Source organism: Acanthisitta chloris, unplaced genomic scaffold, assembly GCF_000695815.1.
Source record: "Acanthisitta chloris isolate BGI_N310 unplaced genomic scaffold, ASM69581v1 scaffold33272, whole genome shotgun sequence".
Lineage (NCBI taxonomy): Eukaryota > Metazoa > Chordata > Aves > Passeriformes > Acanthisittidae > Acanthisitta > Acanthisitta chloris.
In genome coordinates, this window is record NW_008661632.1 from 8,580 (window position 1) to 28,010 (window position 19,431).

General features: G+C 51.2%; 1 protein-coding gene across 1 annotated transcript in view; it reads right to left on the reverse strand.

Annotated features, from left to right (window-relative positions):
• LOC103798059 (SEC14-like protein 5) overlaps positions 1–16,567 on the reverse strand; it is a gene marked incomplete at its 3' end in the record, with an annotated part of 25,140 nt that extends 8,573 nt beyond the window's left edge. The window contains exons 1-5 of the mRNA XM_009070303.1: positions 16,505–16,567; positions 3,883–4,032; positions 3,629–3,760; positions 1,382–1,510; positions 543–753 (exon numbers count right to left, since the gene is read on the reverse strand). Of these exons, the coding sequence (XP_009068551.1) occupies positions 543–753; positions 1,382–1,510; positions 3,629–3,760; positions 3,883–4,032; positions 16,505–16,567 (685 nt within the window). The remainder of the gene's footprint in view (positions 1–542; positions 754–1,381; positions 1,511–3,628; positions 3,761–3,882; positions 4,033–16,504) is intronic.
• Between the last annotated feature and the right edge of the window lie 2,864 nt (positions 16,568–19,431).

Sequence of the window (19,431 nt, forward strand, 5' to 3'; positions counted from 1 at the left end):
TACCCCAGTTCTAAATCCAAAGGCTCCTCTCCTATTCCATTTTGTCAGAGAAGTATTTTATTTAGTCTGGAAGATATCACCTGCCCCACAAGGAATGATAAACCTGAGTGAGGCATTTTGTGGGAGAAATGCATTAGGCAACATTCTGCAAGTTTGTCTTGGCCTGGTAAAGGGGCAAAACCCATCCAAACCAGTCCCCAAGAATATGAATTTTGAAACAGACAAAGTATTTCACTATACTTAAATTCCAGTGTGCTCAAGACATCTTTAAGCTTCTCCAGTTCAAAGTCTAAAATACCTTAAAGAGCAGTCCAACCCCAATTTTTTTCTAAGCTCACATACTGCCTGTGCAGTTTTTCTTAGCTATTCAAATTTAGACTAAAAAAAGTTCCAGTGTTTGTTTTTCTTGAAAAAAAAGAACTTTCCCTCTTCCTCACCCACAGTCCAGCAGAAAAGCCTGGTGCCAGTAAAAACACACTCGTTAGTCAGTGCTGCTGGAGGCACTGGTGGTGCCAGCAGCCGCTCAGCCGGGCACTGCGTACCGTCAGGGCTCCCAGGCTCTGCAGCAGGGCAGGGGCTCCCAGGCTGCTCCGTGGGGCTCCCAGGAGGATCCTGCAGGATGCCACCAGCCCCACGGCCTATGGCCACGGGTTGCTCCTCCTGCCTGTCCACCCCAGGCGGGCTCCAGCGCGGGATGGACGTGATGCCCTGGGAGATCAGCTCCTTCAGGTAGTGCTCAATCACCTCCTTGCCCTGAAGGGGAGAAAGCCCATTAGGAAAGAGGGTTCTGGGGCCAGCAAGGTGCAGGGGCTGGCTCAGGACAGGTGGCTAATGCTGCCAGAGAGAACAAGGAGGGAGACTGTCTCCTTCCACTGCATGATACTCTTGCACCTTCAGCATGAAAGCCCCGTAGGAATGGTGAGTTCCAACACTGGCCAGGCAAATTCCAGCTACTCTCAGAACTGCCATCCTGTTCTCCTGCTCCCAAACCACCACATAGCTGCTGAGTTCCTCTGCAGCCAGGGGAACAGCCCACTGAAAGGAAGAGCCTCTGCCCAAGCTGCTGGGGAGGCAGTGCTGATTTGCACCCAGAACCTTCACTTCCTGCACGAGAACAGTGTCCTCAGTGTCTGAGGAGCCTGGCACCCACAGCATCCACTGCCACCCTCCTCTGGCACAGCCTGCTCCAGCCCTGCACGCACATTCTAGCCAGCAGATTGTTTTTGCTCCTTGCACACTGCCTTTTTCTGCCTTTGCCCAACTGAGGGATGTCAGAGCCACGAGCAAGGGAGTCGAACTGCCCTGGGGCTACACACAGACAAAAAACTAGAGGGACACACAGAGCAGGTGTTGGATTTGGGGGGGTTATGGCCCATCTTACCCGTTTGATGTTGGATGTGTATTGCTTCATGGCAATTTTTTCCACTGTGCTTTCAAAGCCAAAAAAGGACTTGATGTCGAGCGATGCTGATTGCTCAAAGCACGTCCAGTCCTCGTTCTCAGGGTGAACCTGCACCCAAAGGGACACACAGGTTGGGTGGGACAGGTGGCTCAGGGAGGGGCAGGGCCCTTGCCCCTGGCACCACACTGGCTCTGTTCAACCTCCAACAGGCCCATGTTGGACAGCCTGGTGAGCTCTCCCAGAGGAACAGAACCACAGCACGAACTGACACGTGGGTGTCTGTGAACCCAACATTCTGCACACGCACGAGGAAGTCAGGGTTAAAACCACCTCTGCCCCAGCAGAACTGAAAGGTAATAGCAGCAGCAAAAGCTGCACTAAAATAGCAGTGAAACTGCCCACTGGAAAGCAGATCTCCCTATGGAAAGAAAGGCATGGCATGGTGGAGCATGCAATTAAAGCTCCTACACCTGCCAAGAGGAAAACTGCAAAACAGGGTTTTTCTAGTTTTGGATGGGACACTCAGCCACTAATGGCAGCCTTCCCCCGGGCACAGGAGACCTGGCATGGCAGGGAGTTGTCCCACTGCCTCTTCAGCACACACCTTTCCTCTCCAGCCATTTCCCTTCACTTGCTCTATATATGGAAAAAACCTATATAGCTTTTCCTCTTTTAAACTTAACCCTTTCCTCAGAGGGCTCTGCCTTCTCTCTACAAGTGCTGCTGTTCACAAACCAACGTGAAAGAAACCCAATTCCAGCCACACAAAGATCCAAGAAAGGACACAAATTCCCCCAGGGAGATATTAAATAATTCTGAGAGGAGGATCATGTTTCTCCAAGTTGCCCCTGAGAACACTGCAGAAAAGGAAAGATGAGAATAAACTTCTTCCTGTGCACTCTGGCAGGGAAAAGGGAACTGGTAAAAATAGAGCAGGGAACCATCTTGAGGATGCAGCCAGCAGCTCCCACCCTGCTCCAGGAAGAGCTCTCCCCTCGTGGCCCAGATGCTGACATTTCCTGCCCAAGGACACAAGTCAGAGGCAGCACAGCCAAAATCAGCAAGTGAACAGTGCCTGAGTGAGCCCAGAGCTGACCTGGGACAGTCTTAGAGCTCTCAGCACCTTTGATGATGATGGAACTTTGATTTGCTGCAGTTTTTAGGCAGCCTCACATAGCCATTAAGTGACCTCTGGCTCAGGAACAGCCTCACCAGCCAAACAACAGCTTTGCAACTCCTCCTCTTGCTCGAAGCTCCTTCCAGCCTGCTCACACCCAAGAAGCTGAGCTGTTGTCCAGTTGCCAAAGGGCAGGTAAGTAACAGGATCTGGCCTTTTGTTTAAGGAACAAAAAGCAGTATCTGATTGCCTCCAGAAACAGCTGAGGCTATTGCATGATGAGAGCCCTAAGCACAGCTACAGTGAGACACACACTGTGCCAAAGGCACAGCCAAAGTGAGACATCCCAAGCACAAAGAAGGCTCGAGTCCTCTCTCCAGATCTTTAGAGCATGAAGATCACGGCAAGGTGCTAAAACTTGCATTTATTTAACTGCTAGACCTCCCTCTCGCCCTCACCATAAAAAATATCAAGATTTGTGTACATGCCCAAGCTCTGGATGCTTCTGTTAACTTGCTTTTCAACCAAAAAGAAACTCAGGGAATGCCAGCAGCTCTGCAGCACCAACTGTGTTTGCTACTCTCATTCCAATCAGAGAATCACAGTCAGCCTAAAAAGGTTCCTCAAGCCTTATGAAACCATAGAATCCTGAAATGGTTTGGGTTGAAAGGACCTCAAAGCTCATCTCATTCCACCCCCTGCCATGGGCAGGGACACCTCCCACCAGCTCAAATTGCTCTAAGCCTCATCCAACCAGTCCTGGAACACTCCCAGGGATGGAGCAGCCACAGCTTCTCTGTCAACCTGTGCCAGTGCCTCACCACCCTCACAGCCAAGAGTTCCTCCCCAACATCCCATCTGTCCCTGCCCTCTGGCAGTGGGAAGCCATTCCCTGTGTCCTGTCCCTCCATCCCTTGTCCCAAGTCCCTCTCCAAAGCACTAGAACACTCCCACGGCCCAGGCCCCAACAGCCTTTCCTGTCCAAGGGTGTCTCATCACAGGACACTGCAGTCCAGAGTTTCAGAAGAGCCTGATCTACCCAAGCCCCTCCAGCCTGTCTGTGTGCAGGACCCAGCACCTCCCTCAGAGACAGACAGCAAAGCACTCACGGAGTAGCTGCATGTCTCATGGACCACGACACGGTTTGCGAAGGTCTCATTGTGAGCCTCAATGCGCAGAGTTCGCTCCTTCCAGTTCACGGTGTTCTTCTGGATGAAGAAGACATACTCCACCCCAGCAATCTGCAGAGGGTGAAGTACCAACAGGAAGGGGAGAAAAAAAAAGAGAGAGAAAGAGTAACTTTAGGAGCCTTCATCTGAGCCAGCCACCAAAGCCAGGCCTCCGTCCCCAGGGTTCCACCTGCCTTCTTCAGCAGCCTGGGAGCATCCACGTTCAGCTTGCAGCTGCGCTCAATGACGTGTATAGCCCCATCCTCACTCCTGGATTCATGCAGGATTTCACTCCCCAGGAACACTGGGATCTCTGGGCATGTAGGAAAGCGCTTCTCATACGCCTGGAAGTGAAAACAAAGCCAGTTTCAGCTTCTGGCTAGATCAGCTTTAACTCTTCCTGAACTGATTCATTCCCTTAGAGTCACAGTCCCGTAAAGCAGAGGCCCTTCAGCCCCTGGGTTGGCTCCACTCTTCTCAGGGGCCAAGTGGCAGCAGAACAGCTATGAGCAGAGCCAGCAGCATGTCTGTCACCAGCTAAGCATGTCCTAACATAACTTGTCTTTCACACAGGAAGAGGAAACCACCTCCTGTTGATCAAGAGCACTGGGAAGGGACTTTGACATCAGGAGCCTAACAGTGCTTGCCTAACAAAGGCAAGCACAACTCTGCTCATTTCTGCTGCCTAAAGACTTGCACTGTATCATCTCTAGGTCACTATCATCTGTAGGAAGAACCTAGCAAAAGTATGTAATACTCCTATGCCTTAAAATGTTATGTGTCAGACAGTTCTAGTTGCTCTAAACTATCACGGGTGAGACCACCAATTACTGGCTCCTCACTCTGCCTTGCTTTATCCCTTTCTGAACCAATTCTGTCCTGGTTATGAAATCTTCCTTGTTTTAATTAGCACATCCCTCTGAAAAGTCCTTTCCCAAAGCTTCTGCCTCAGCTCTAGCAGAAATCCAGCTTTCCATGGCACTTGCAGCGAACAAAATTCACTTGCATAAACAGTACCTACCATTGCTCCTCCTCCCCTAACTCCCCCATCTCTTATTGCATTCCAAGATGTTTGCAGGATGGAATGTTTCCCTCGGGTTTCAGCAGAGCCTCCTGCATGCAGTGATGCTGCTGGCACTGTGTGATTGCTGCGTGAGCTGCAGTCCCAGAGCTGCAGGGCAGCTGTGCCGGGACGACCTGTGCTCTCTGTTCACTGCACTCTCAGAGCTCCACATTTTGCTCATGAGACTGTTTTGCAATCATTCCACAGCCAACCCTAACCTCTTGGCACTGCTGCCATCTCCCTGTTTTCCAGAAGACACAACCAGACGGTGACTCCTCCTGAGATGTGGATGGCAGGATGTGCCAGCGCTGCTGACAGCCGAGCTGGGCTGCCAGCATGCCCAGGGTGCTGAGCTCCCCACAAGTGCTGCCAGGCTGGGTGCCCCTGCACCCTGGCCTGAAATAGCTCAGCCACTTAAGGACACATTCCATATCTCCTGCTCCTAGGCCTCCGAAGGGGAAAGAAGCTATTTCAGCCCCTTGTGTGGCTCTGCTATCGGAGGGAGGCGTGAGCAGGCTGCCAGCTGGAGCTCTGGCCACAAACAAAGGCACAGACCCTTAAACCCTGCTCCCAGCCACTGCCTGCTGTGCCACTTCTCTTGCAGAAATTTTCCCATATTCCCCTACCTATGCTTTTCACTCCTCATCACAGAAAAACCAGCTGAGATAGTACAGGCCATCCCTTGGTACCTGTTTCCACCACGGATCCACCTGGCTCCAGCCAACACCAGCACACTTGCTGCTTTAGGAAGGTTACTGTGTTCTGATGGGAACTCATGGATGTACCCCAGGCATCACTGCAGGACACTTCCAGCTACCCTGCCCTCCTCAAGGGCCACATGGCTCCCTAACAGACTGTCACTAACCCAGCAAAACCAAGACAGGACGAGGACTAGCAGAGTGCAGCCACTTTGCCAGGCTGCCCAACAGCATCTGGAGAAGGGAGGAAGGCCAGGGCAGAGGGGCACGTGTCCACGCACAGCCCTGGTGATATAACTGGGATACCCATCACCTAAACAGGGGGAACATTTCCATATTTGAGAAAGAATCCATATCCACATGGATATTAAGTCCTTTGCTAATCTCCTTTGCACAACAACTCTAAAAATACAGCAGGGAAGATGCCTGGGATCACATGAAGGACAGCTGGAGCCCCACGCTGCAGCAGGCACTGCAGAGCTGCTCCTGGGGCACTGGGGACCCCTCAGCCTGCAGACATCAAACTGGAGGAGAGCAGGAGAGAGCACAGCACTCAGCACCCTCCCAGCCAACAGTGTCTGCACACAACAGGCCAGTTCTGCTCCACCACAGAGGCTGAGGGAAGCTGGGCAGAAACACCTCATTTCTCCAAGCCACTGCCAGACTGGCTGTTATTTCTCCTCAGAGTCCAGGGTGAACAGCACAGCACCCCAGGCAAAGGAAAGGCACAGAGCACTTAGTGTTAGCTTGTTTTAACTCCTTGGCTGCCTGCACTTGCTCTTTCAGCTCCTTGCCACAGGAACTCTGTGCCCACTAGTATCTGGGAACAAGGGTCTGTCTCTCCCTTCCCAGGAGGAGCACCAGCAGCACTGTGCCACTGCTGTGCTACAGCAGCAGTGTGGGGATGCACTCATGGCCACTGCCTCGATGACCCAAGTCTTCAACGGGATCCAATACAGCCATAAAATGACTAGCTCCGAGAGGCCACTCCCTCCCTCCCTCTAAACCCCCCTGGGGTTAACACTGACAGCACAGCCAGCTCACCCTTGTGCAGCCCCTGCAAACCCCTGGCCAGCCCTGGCCTGGGCTCCCCTCGGGGAATCGGTGCTCACCTCACACCAGCCAGAGTGAAGAAGGCCCCGGAGGTGCAGAGCTGCAGGAGCTCTCTCACCAAGCCAGAGCCTCGTTCACCTACAAACCACCCAACAACCCACTCTGCAACAGCTATTTCCACAAAGGCTCAGGTGAACATGCTCTCTTCACAGCCAAACTACCCACAGGAGGTGGTGGCTCGGGCCCACCAGTGTCCTCCCAAAACCAAACTGGCTTTCCTTAGATTTCCTACCCCAAAGTTTTAGCAAGAATCAGTGGTTTTGTTGTACTGGACTGTGACCAACAGGTCAAAGTGCCATTGAAGTCTCTGCAGTGCTGAGACTGAAATCACACATCAAATTTCACAAGAGTGAAGACAGAAGGATTTGGGATCTGTTTGAATTCTTCAACATATTTTGCTTAGAACTATTACCAATTATTTTGGGTGCATATAAATGTAAGGAAAAATAATTGTTTACATGCAGCTTGGAATGAAAAAAATTCTACAAAGAAGAAACTAAATGAAAAGTGAAGCATAATTTCCAGCTCAAACCAGTAAAAACACACAGGAAAGTCAAAGACCTCAAGGTTTCAGTAGTGCCAGATCTTCCCTCATGTTGAAAGGGAACCCAAACTAGGACAAGGATATTTCCAACTGCTTACAGTGGTCTCTGCATCCCAACCAAGGCCCCTTAGTGCCACTGAAGCTGACAAAGGATTAATCACACCAAGTAACAATTAGTTAAGAGCCCTGTGGCTGACTGTGAGGGCAGTGGAGTGCTCTGGCCAAGGTTTTGCCCTGTGATCTCCTGGGAAATGTGTCAGAGTGGTTTTACCTGCACTGGTCAAACAGCACTGTGAGAGATAAACGTCAGCAGGTGAGCAGAGCCTGAGAGACACCAGAGAAGCTATGCTAGGAGTGTCCTGAGCTGGGGGCCAAACACCAAGAGGCAGCACAGAGCTCACATCTGTGAGAAGAGACTGTCCCGAGGGTCAGCCAGCTGCCAAATAAGAAAAAAATATCCAAACCCACAAGAGCCAAACCAGAAAGTGACATTCTAAAGCCTCACAACCCCAGAGAAAAGGGGAAATCACCCTCCTCTACAGCTCTCCTAGTTCACCTGATTAGCCCCTTCCCCTCTGGAGCAGAGGTCTCCGAGTCCTGCACCTTCCCAGGTCCAAGGTGCTGCAGAGGTTGCCAGTGTAGGTGTGTTCCTGCCCCTCCAGTTTGTCAGCAGTGCCAGTGCTGCTTCCCACAGGACCCCAGAACTCGGCCAGCAGGCAGGAGCTGCGCTAACAACTACTGCTGTTCCTCCTGGAAGGGTTTCAGCAGCCTTTTCCAGCAAGTGACCTTGAAATCAATTACACAACCGAGGCCTTAGGAATGCCAAACAACAGGGATGTGTAGGCACTGAATTACTGCACAGAACAAACCCCTTCCACCACCAGCTCCCCTGCACACCTCGGGGCAGTGTCTGCTGGGACCAGAGTGCTTTCCACGCGCTCCAAGAAGCAGCTTCTGTTGGATGATTCGGTTTCATGCCTTAATATCCTGGAGAGAATGTCCCCTCAGCCCTGGGGCTGCACACTGACTCCCAGCACAGCAGTTCCAGTCACCTACGAGAGGTGACTTCAGGCTTCTCTCACCCACAAAGAGGTTTGGATTGTCCCTCCCAGCACACAGCTCCTTCAGCAAAGTAAACACACGGAGCTTTCGTGCTAACCGCTGCTGCCCAGGAAATCAGGCAGAAACACACTGAGCTATTTTGGAACAGCTGTTGGCAGGAAAACATTCAGCATCTAACTTGATAAGTGATGCTCTGAAGTGACTGCACAGCCACCATAGCCTCAGTGTGGTTAGCTGTGGGTTTTGTACTGACCAGGCTTCCCCCGGGACAGCACTGTGGAGATCTGCAGGTTCCAGGGACAACAGGCTGAGCCCTGGGTGATGGCCAGGTCAGCTCGAGAGGGACTGTCACCAGTGCCAAAGTTCAGCTACGGGGCAAAATGACTTTGTGCAGAACATGTGAAGGAACTAAATTGTTACACACTTGAAGCACACAAACTTCTATAGTCAATATTCCACAAGGATAAGACTTCATCCTTGCACTAAACCACTTCAAACTTCCATGATCAAACACAGGACATCCCTCAAGGTCACGTTCCAGCCACGTGCAGCTTGCCAGGATAGAGGAAGAAAAGGTCCATCTGTGCTCAGGAACTGGAAATGAGGAGGAGATGTGATAGCAGGTTTTGAGCTACAGACGCCCAGATCATCATCTTTGGAAAGGGATGATGAGCAGCAAGATAAAGACCCCTCAGCACTTTTAAGTGGGAAGTTGATGCACTTGAAGCAGCTACTGAGCAGCTCTAATGATGCATAAATACCTCTCTCCAGACTCAGGGAGTTTCAGATGGTGCCTTCTAGGAAAGAGCAATTCCATCCTACAGTCCCTCCCACTCCTTGGTTTGGTGCTGAAGGGAATGGCACAGTCTGCACATATGTTCCCCAGACACAATAACCCAGCTCTCAGCCTCTCCCTAACCACAGCAGTGCGAAATAACTACCCGAGGAGCAGCGTGGTAGGGACCAAAGGGATCTCAGAGGGCAGGGAACAGGGAGCTTCATTTCGCAGAGCACCCACAGAGGAGCAGAAAAAGTCTGACAACCCCCCCCAAGCTTTTGCTGGAGAGAAGAAAAAGATTTGCCAGTGAGGAGTCCAGTGGACAACAGTACAAACATTGCCCCAGTGTTATCTCTGCCTGGACCACAGCCAATAATCAGCCTCATTTCTCCATGTTTTGGTGAAAGAACCAATTCAGGGAGCAGCAGCTGAGGGACACAGCAAACCTCCCAAAGCCAAGCCATGCACTACAGCTGCACGAAGCTACCCCAGGAAGCCACTGCTATGCCCAACCTCCTGCCCAGGAGGGAACAATATCCCATTGAAGCCACCCTGCTGGGGCCACGGCTGACCAGGGACCAGGAGCTCCGTGGTGCAGAGGAGCAGCACAAGGCATTGGTCCTTACAAAAAGCTGTGGAAGTGGTGCCTTAGCCAGGAAGCACTGCCAGCTGCTTGGACATATTTGCCACAGCTCAGTGTGGAATGAGAGAGAACCAAAATGGGAAGGCAAGGAAGATACCTTAGGTGACCTGAAAGGACGAAACACATCAATTGAGTGTCCATCACACACTGCTCAGTGATTGACCCAAAATCAAACAGGCTGGTGCACAAAGGTCACAAATGGCCATTTGGAGGGACAATCTGTCCTTGCCAGAAGTTGCTGTGAGAATTTATACAAACTGGCAATGATTCAGGGTCAAACTGGTGCTTAGCAGTCCAAAAAAATCCACACTGGTTGAGATGGTGATGATTGATTACAACTGGTGATGATTCTATAACTTACCACCTCTTTTAGGCACTGCTGAGGGGTTTATTATTTGTCTTCTGCACCTACACATTCAGCAGACATGAGAAGGTTCTTTTGCCACCTCTGGAACACAAGATAATGCCAATACCTCTGGCTGTGTTGTGTCTCCTCATGCTGTGCCCTTGAGCTGCAGCTTCAGAGCTCATCCAGCCCAGCACCCATCAGATTAAGCTTGAGACACAACTCATCCTTCAAGACAATAAGCCTCTGAGTTACAGCTGGAGAAGGTGATTAAACAGGGACTATCCTGTACAGACTCTAAATGAGTGCAAATCCTCTCCAATCCACACATGGTGCCACCTCCACCACCAGCTCCTGAACCATTCCTGCCAAGCTCTGCCCCGTGTCACCTGCAGCTCCCCAAGGACACCGTGGGCAGCAGGAACCTCTCCTCTGGCACTCCTGCACTTCGAGCTCCACTCTGACCCCTCCAGCTGCTCCACACAGCCCTCTGCACCACCTCTGCTGCTCCAGAGGCATCCCTGCTGCCAGGAGCTGCTCCAGCCACTGCTCTGCTGCTTCCAGAGCTCACACTTGAGAGCAGAGGCTATGAGCCAGCATCAAATGTTTCAGTTAAGATTCTACTTCCATTGATTTACAACTGGAATAGTGACAACAACTTGAAGCTCCAGATGGAATATTCCAGCCTGTAATCACAACTCAGCGTACAGGACCCCCCAAAACACACTCTGTGGTGCATCTGTGCTGTAGGCACTGAGATGTGGCACTGGAGCTGCCCTAGACAGCCAATCTGCACAGCTTACACAGCAAGACAGCAGCAGCCTTGGAGCCCTGGATGGGCTGTGAACAGACAGTGAACCTGTCACTCCAAACAAACTCACAGATGTGAAGTGATCCGTGCGGACATCAGTCTGCTCACACACTGCTCTCACCCCCATCCCCTGGCACCAGTGCACACTGCAGCTGTGGGGCCCTCCCAGCAAAAGGGGCTCAGGGGCTGCTGCAAAAGCTTCACCACACCAGTCAGTGAAATACCAAACCCTGTCAGACAGCACAGCATGAGGAAGGAGAGCACTCCCAACTCAGCAGGAGTTAAGGAGCCTCTTCATACAGCCAATCTGCTAAAGGCAACAGGAAGAAGTCATTAAATAAAGGTACTTTAACATCTTTGACACAACACATGCTGATGCTGAAATGGCACAAACAGAAGAGTTTGAAAAAGCATATGGAAAGCAATTTTGGCTGTCAGGACCTGAACTCAGGCAGTCAGAGCTCCTTCTCCTGCAGCTGAACCCAACAGCTAAAGCAGCAAGGGGCTGTGTTCGGTTGGTCTGTGTGCAGAACCTCCCAGCACTGCCAGCACAGACTGCTGGGCCGACTGGGAAAACAGTGCTGTGCTTGGCTTTGAGCTGCACTGGATGTTTGACCCTTGTATGGAACCAGGGGCTGTATCCTCAGCTGCTGGAGAAGCAGAAGTGCAGGGGCTGCAGAGCAGCTGTGCCAGGGTGTAAACAGCCAGTGCAGCAAAGGCTGATGTGCTGGGGGATAACCCAGGGACAGGAGGGAGGACTGGCCAAGTCCAGTGACAACCATCAGGACTGCTCCAGAAAGGACAGGAATGTGGGAAACACATCCCACACCAGGAACACAGATGTTCACTTTAATGGGATAGGACCTGGTGTTGCAGGATGAGAGAGGAAAGACAATGGAGAAGGAATATTTCTGTTGCTTACTCCAGGAGAAAGAATTTCTGACTTTAAATAAACCTGCAACATTTGTAGCAGAACTAAATTGGTCACCCAGATTGTTAGCACCCCGACACTCAAACCAGGCTGAGCAGAGACAGAACTATACATCACTCATTTCCTACTTCGTCCTACCTGTGAAATAAAGAACTCCAGATCAGCTAAGTGAGAGAACACTAGAGGAGCTGGAGAGGGACTTTGATGAGGGCCTGGAGGGACAGGACACAGGGAATGGCTTCCCACTGCCAGAGGGCAGGGACAGATGGGATATTGGGCAGTAATTCCTCCCTGTGAGGTGCTGAGGCACTGGCACAGGTTGCCCAGAGCAGCTGTGGCTGCTCCATCCCTGGGAGTGTTCCAGGCCAGGTTGGACAGGGCTTGGAGCAACCTGGGCTGGTGGAAGGTGTCCCTGCCCATGGCAGGAGTGGGATGAGATGAGCTTTGAGATCCCTTCCAACCCAAACCATTCCATGAACACTGAATTGCTGCCAAACCCAGCAAAGAGAGTCACAGAGCTGCTTGGAAGTCCATGTGGCATCCCAGGACCTCAGCTGACCAAACTTTCACCTGCAGACCCAGGGAAGTCATGAGCTGTCACAGGTCTGTTGGAGAGCCCAAGTGATGCTGGAGATAAGCAGCACCCAGAGAAGAGCCAAACTAATGCTGCAGGTAGCAGCAGCCTGAGGAGCACCACTGGCCCAGCACGCCCCAACGCTGTTCTTGCATGTGTTTCCAGGAGCTCAGGCTCTCAGCTGCTCAGATATGTGTCAGCACACGCCATGGGCAGTGCCAAGAAATGAGGTCAAGCAGAAAGCAGCACTGACTCACATCGTGCACATGCGGGGCTGCACAGCACTTTGGTCTGAAGCACAGAGTGCCAGCACACCAGGAGCTGCTGCTGACTTCCAAAGCCCTGAGCTGTGTTGGGTTTTTCCAAAACCAAGACAGATTTTGAAACAACAGTGTAGAAAGACCCTCCCTGCAGCAGAAACCTTAAATTGCTCTTAGTAGCAATATGAGCTGAACATGAAGCACATCACAGAATCACAGAACATCCTGAGCTGGAAGGGACCCCCAAGGATCACCAGTCCAACTCCTGTCCCTGCACAGACACCCCAACAATCCACCCTGTGCCTGAGAGCATTGGCCAAACACTCCCTGAGCTCTGTCAGGCTTGGGGCTGTGCCCACTGCCCTGGGAGCTGTTCAGTGCCCAAACACCTCTGGGGGCAGAACCAGTGTCAAGAAGAGCAAACCATTGCCAGAAGTGCTGTCAGGGGTTTCTCATTCACACTTCTACTGCAGCAGCTCAAACTGCCCCTCACACACAGCAGAGCCTGCAAAGTCCCTGAGCAGTTACTCCAGACCTGCCACTTCAGGGACTGCCCGAGGCATTTCAGCAAATCCCACAGAGTGTGAAAAGGGCCAAGTGTAAGCACAATGGGCTGAGGCACTACTGAAACAATGGGAATACCACTCCCTATCGCTCCCAGAGCTAAACCTTCCAGCTAAAACCCTCATCCAACCTCATAACTCATTGCACATACCATTAAACATGCAATCTCTCTCAGCTGCTTCCTGCTCTACTGTGCCTTTTGGATTCACTCACCCCACACAGCACAGAAGGCTCAGAAACACTTCCATCAGTTAGTCTGCACTCCTGAGCTATGGCAGAACTGTCTCTCCTTAGGGATTTTCCCCTCATTTCATTAAAAAAATGCCCGAACAACAAACCTTTTAGCTTTCTATTTACAACTACTACACAAAGAAAACAAAGAGTAAGTTTATCCTTGGGGATTTTCTTGGCTGTAAGAGAAAATCAGAAGACACATGCAATGTCAGACCTGCTGATCTAATTGAGGAGAAGACAAGAGCAGGCCCAGAGAGGGATGGACAATCCATTTGAGAGAACAGCTCCATTTCAAAGGAGACACACAAAGAAAAGAGATAAAAGGGAAAGGGAAAATATGACAAGATAACAAAGCACAACAAAAGACAAGGTTCTTTTCAAGTATAAGGGAAAAAGGTTATAGCACTGGTTATAATTTGAAGGGCTCAGTATTTTTGATCCATTAATGTGGCCCAAGTTAGGAACAAAGCAGGGGAAAATTACTACTGCGAACTTGGAAAGCTGTGGAAAAACAAACCTTGGTTTAAATATGCTTCAGAAGAAAAAGAAACAGAACTCCCAAATGACCAGAAAAGACTTGTTAAGCTGATTCCTTTTTACTTCCTCAGATGCACAGGCAAAGAGACCAAGAAGGGGAATATCCTTCCAAGGACTTGGAACACACATCCAATCTCCTGCCTGCAGCAGCCTGAGCACAAGCTGCAGGAGCATGAGTGAGCAGCAGAGCAGAGCAGAGACAGCTGTGCAGACACAACACCGAGGGGATTCTCAGCGAGGCACCAGCTCACAGGGCAGGCACAGCCTGGGCACGAGCACACACCTCCCTGGGGCAAATCCTGCACCATGGCTGCACAATGCAGACACCTCCTGTGCAGGCAGGGCAGGCAGCAGGGAAGGGTTTGCCCCATGTGGCTGGAACAGCCCTCTCCCTCACACTCTGATGTGGGCAAAGCTCACACAATTTTCTGTGTGTAGGGTCCAAACATCTGAGGTTCTGTGGGAACAATACTGCTCCTAAGTGGCTTCCCGTGGTCCGTTCAGGCTATGTCGTGAGGTATGAGCCTCCCCGTTATAGAGAGGAGCAATTAGGCACAAGTGATCAGGCTGAAGGATGCTAGAGATCTGTGAAACAAAGGGTGTCTGGGGTCACCCCACGCCCTCTGCTTCCCTAGCGCTCCAAAGGCTCCCACAAAGCACTTGAGGGAGAGATGAAAGAGCTGAATATCAGGTTCCCAGAGCTGAGGAAGCTGCTGTCAGATTTCTGTTGAAGCAGATTAACAGCAATGCCACGTGCTGAGGAGCAAAACAGCTCCACTGCACACCCACTCTCCCTGCAGAACTTGCAGCAGCTGACAGTGCCGTGGGCTCCTCTCTGCCTCCACAGAAGGAAGGCTCCATCCAGCACTCCGTGGGACACCCTGCCGTGAGCACACAGCTCACCCAGGGCACGGGGGGATTGGGGGGCTATGTTCAGCTCCCAACACCCCTGCACAGTCCCCGGGGTGATTCTGGACAGGAAATTTCTTCACGAGAAAGAGGACTAATACCTTTGCTAAGGTTTGCTGCGCAACTAAAGGATGACGTTTACAATCCCAGCCCTGAAATCCCAGGGAATTTTATCCTGTTTTGTTGAAAAACTGAAAGCAAATAGAACCAAACCACTTGAAGGCTAAACCCATAAGCCCCAAGCCTTCAGGAATGCTGCTAACAGGCTTACCAAGCATTTGTCTCAGGGCAGCACTCCTGTGCTAGCAGCCAAGGGATTGAGGAGCATCTGGTGGTAGGTTTATCCTGCTAATGGAGACAACAGGAATGTGGAGAGGTATGCATGGAGCAAAGGCCACCCACACCTTCACCACAAGTACTAGTGGCTTGTTCATACACAGGATGCACTGAGAGAACAAAGAACGTGGCCAGGAAAGCTTCACCACCACTAATATCAGTCCCAGACTGGTCAGGGAACTTCTGGCTCTGGTTTAGCTGTTTAACTGATGTGGCAAATCTGGAGGGAGGAACCAAAACGGGGTGAGAGGTGTGAACTTGGGAGGGAGCTTAACTGCCACCAGAGAAACGTTCATTTGTATGATCAGACAGCAAAGGGAACAGCAACACCTTCAGCTGAGGAGCTGCTGCTACCTTTGGGGTCCATCATTCACACTGGGGAGCAAACAAACTGTGTTGGAATAGAAGACTGGAGGCTGGTTTGAGTAAAACAGACGTTAGGGCATTTGTTTCCCAGGAATGTAGAAGAGGCAACATTGTGAAGAGGAACATAAGGTAGGCCCTCACTTTCATTCCTGGGAATGATGCCAACTGCCTGCAAAGACAGCTTTCCATCTTCACTCTTGGTCTCCAACAGACTAAACAAACTGGTGTCCCTGTTCTGCAGGAAGAGACAATGGAGGAAGCAGTAGGTTGAAAGTGGCAAATACCAAGCCTGGAGGTTCCTTGTGGTAGACTGCAATGCCCAAGAGATTACAAAACAAAGCCTTGCAAGATTCCTTCCCTAAGTATCTCAGATAAATCCCAAATGCTCAGGGCTGCCCTTGAAATGCAAACCTTCCAGAAGGGTATTTACTCACACCTAGCTGTGACAAAGTCCAGAATATCACCCATGTCTTTGAAGTCTGCCCAAGGCATGGGCACCACAGCCTTCTGCACCACCACTGCCCTTCAATCACAGAATTGACCTTCAATTCAAGCCCCTGGTGGAACCACAGGGTCTGGAGAGAGGTCTCCCAGCAGTTCAACCACAGAGTGAACAGGGAAGAATTCTCCAGAGATTTCTAGCTTTCAACCAAATCAAAAAGCTCAGTATGATTTAGACTCCTACAATGCTGACTGAGATCACATCTAGAGAGATTCTGAACTGAGTGGCATTTGGTGGCAAGAGGCAAAGGAGGTGTCTGGCCACAAACTGCCCCTGCCTGCCTGAATGGCACAGCTCTTCCTGTGACAGAGCAGTTACACAGGGTTAGGTTTCGTTGGGTTATTTTTCCCTTTTAATGGCTAAACTGCCCCTCAAAATACTGAGATACTGATTCTTATTTTTCAGGGGCAAATAGAGGACAAAAGACGAGCTTAGCCCTGGTTCCTCAGTGACCCCAAGAGGCTGTTGCAGCCAGTGTCCCACCTCCCTGGCCCACATCTGCAGCCCTCAGCCCCTGGAGCAGGGAAGCCCTGACTGCTACTTACTGCCATGACGAGCTCAAAGGGGTATTTGTAGACTCGCACTGGGGACTGGTATTTCTGCACCATTTTTCCTACACACCTGGAACAGAGAGAAATTGGGAAATTTTAGATCCCCCACAACAAACAGCACAACACGTTCTAAGCAATTTTTACAGACCTTACTGGAAGCCTTAACTGTTCCTCACAGAGAGAAGGACATATATTAGGTGGAACAACTGCTTAGGAAGTGGCAGAGACAAGGGGCAAGTCCCTGCAGCCCCAGCCCAGCTGTGCCCAGCACACAGCAGCATCCTGTGCTGCTTCCCAGTACTGCTGCAGTAAATTCTGCTCAGACCTCCAACAAAACTCACAATACTTAAAGCACAAACCAGATGCAAAGCCACAATCAATCATACTCTGGAGAAGGAGCTTGTCTGAGCAGCCTTACAAAGCTTACATGGCCATTCTTCCCCCATTCCCTTTTCCTACACTACATTTGCAATCATTAGGCAAAATCCTCCTGGCTGGAAGCTTCCACAGCTTCCCATATCTCAGCATTTTAAGTGCTTTTGTGCACAAAGTAGCATTTAGTTGTTAACTCCCTGACAGAAGAAAAAGAAGCAGCACGCTGAGAGAACGTGCCTGATGCTAAGCTGGCAATCACATCCCACTGCCAGGGTGCCCACCCCTCCAGCTGAACCCAGGCAGGAGCTGCAGGCAGCAGCAGCAGCTCCATCCCTAGCACTGTGCTGCTCCCAGCCACCTCTCACTGTTCTCATCAGGATTCCTCCCTCACACTCTCCTGCCAGGGTTCTAACCCCCAAACATGCATCACAACCAGCGTCACAAGGTAGCACACACACCATTAAAAAAAGGCTTTCAGACTGTTTTCTGCATTGCTCCTGCTCACCCCCTCTGTGAGCATCAGGAACACAAAGGGCTGGAAGGCTGTGCTGATTGCACCCTGCTCAGCAGGCACAGCACCCAACTCCACAGCATGACAACCTGTCCCTGACATCTGAAGCCCAAAAAAGGAGGTGAAACATGAATTCAAATGCAAACAGCAACAGATTCTGCCTCCAAAACTGCCCAAATGCATTGCACAGTAAAAATTCAGCAAGGGAGAAGGGAAAAGGGCTTGGAAAAGTTGTAGTGCCTGAGAACAGGGAATGTTTGTAGGAAAAGGGTTGTGCAATCAGTTGCTCGGCAGAGGCTCATGTTACCCAAGGAGCAAAGCTCAGGGGTTGCTGGATCTTTAGGAATCTGGCTGGTTCTGAGAGTCAGTCCACGTGAGCCAGTCAGCACGGACAGAACACGTCCCAGAGCATCCAGCCCCGACAGCAGTGAGCAGAGCAGGGCCAGGCACTGCCCAGGAAGCCCAGGCTGCTGTCAGACACCTGATCCCAGAGCCACGGGACTTGCAACCAAGGCTGGAACATGACTAGCCCACCAGATACCTAGGCTGGGCAGGAACATTCCCAGAGAGCACAGACAGAGCAGGACAACCCTCATCCAAGGGACTGAGGATCCAGGGAAGCTGCAGAGGGTCTCTTGGTTAGGAACTGCAGGGACAGGACAAGGAGCAATGGGGAGAAATTGGGAGAGGGAAATTTAGCTTAGATCTTAAGCAGAAGATTTTTGCTGTGAGGATGGTGAGACACTGGCACAGGTTGCCCAGGGAGGCTGTGGCTGCCCCAACCCTGGCAGTGTTCACAGCCAGGTTGGATGAGCCTTGAGCAACCTGCTCTGGTGGGAAGTGTCCCTGCCCAGGGCAGGGGTTGGGGTTGGATTGATCTCCAAGGTCCATTCCTGCCCCTTAACATATTATGAGATTTAGCTGAGATCTTGCTTCCCTTTCTGACTTTGCATGCTGCACCAGGAGTTCCTGCACCCCTGCAGGAGAGGATCAGGGACTTCCACAACAAGGAGTCTCAGGACAGACCAGTCAGTCTAGAATCACCCACAGCCAGAAACGAAGTTACCAGGCACAGAACAATGGGATGGCACAAGTTGTAGTTCTACAGCCTTAACTGTGCTGGTCCCTGGCAGCTGCCACACCTGAGTGCCACATGTGGACCACCCTGTACTTCTCCCAGTGCAGGAAGGCTGAGAAATAGAGTCAGTGACTATTACATCCATGGGAAGCTGTGGAAGAAAGACAATAACTGATAACTCACACCTGCCCTAGAAACCTTTCTTACCTGGGGAGAGTGCAGTGACAGCAGAGCTTCTATGCCCTCTCCTCAAAACAGAGCTGTGAGACAGTCATTCTGCTCCTCAGAGCACGAGGGATTCCAGCTAGAACGCCTGAAGAAAACAAGAGCAATCCATCAGAAAAGGCAGAGAAAGGTGGTACTGGGCACACACAGCTACAGGTGATGATTAGCACTGGCAGAGACAATGACTTTCAGGTGTTTCCACTTTCCACTGGGCAGCTGAAGACCTGCATCCTCCCAGGTCTTTAGCACTAGTGTTTTTAAAGGCATCTCACATGTTCCGCTCCAATTAGAAGCAGATATGCTCAGCGATCAAAATGAAATCCAGAAACTACACAAGCACAGCGTATGTCTGCTCCTGAAACACCCATCCTGCCTCCCCAGCTCCACAGGGCCCAGGATCCCTGCCCTGGCTGACAGAACACAGGAGGGGACACAGCTCAGGCGAAGAGCAGTGACCACTGAACTGCAGCTCGACCCCCACAGAAACCCCAACCCGCAGCTGGAGGCACACCTGGAGCACCCACAGGGTGACACCAGGGAAGAGCTCAATCCCAGCTGGCCAAGCCCAGAGCAATAGGTAAAAAATCAGAGGTTAGAGCTGTCAATGCACTGAAGCAACAGATCTAGCTAGGACTAACCACCCCAGTAATGACCACCCTGACCATCCCAGTTGGCTATGAGACACACTGCAGCCCTTGCACACCTGAGCGCAGGAAGCAGCAGCAGCCACCA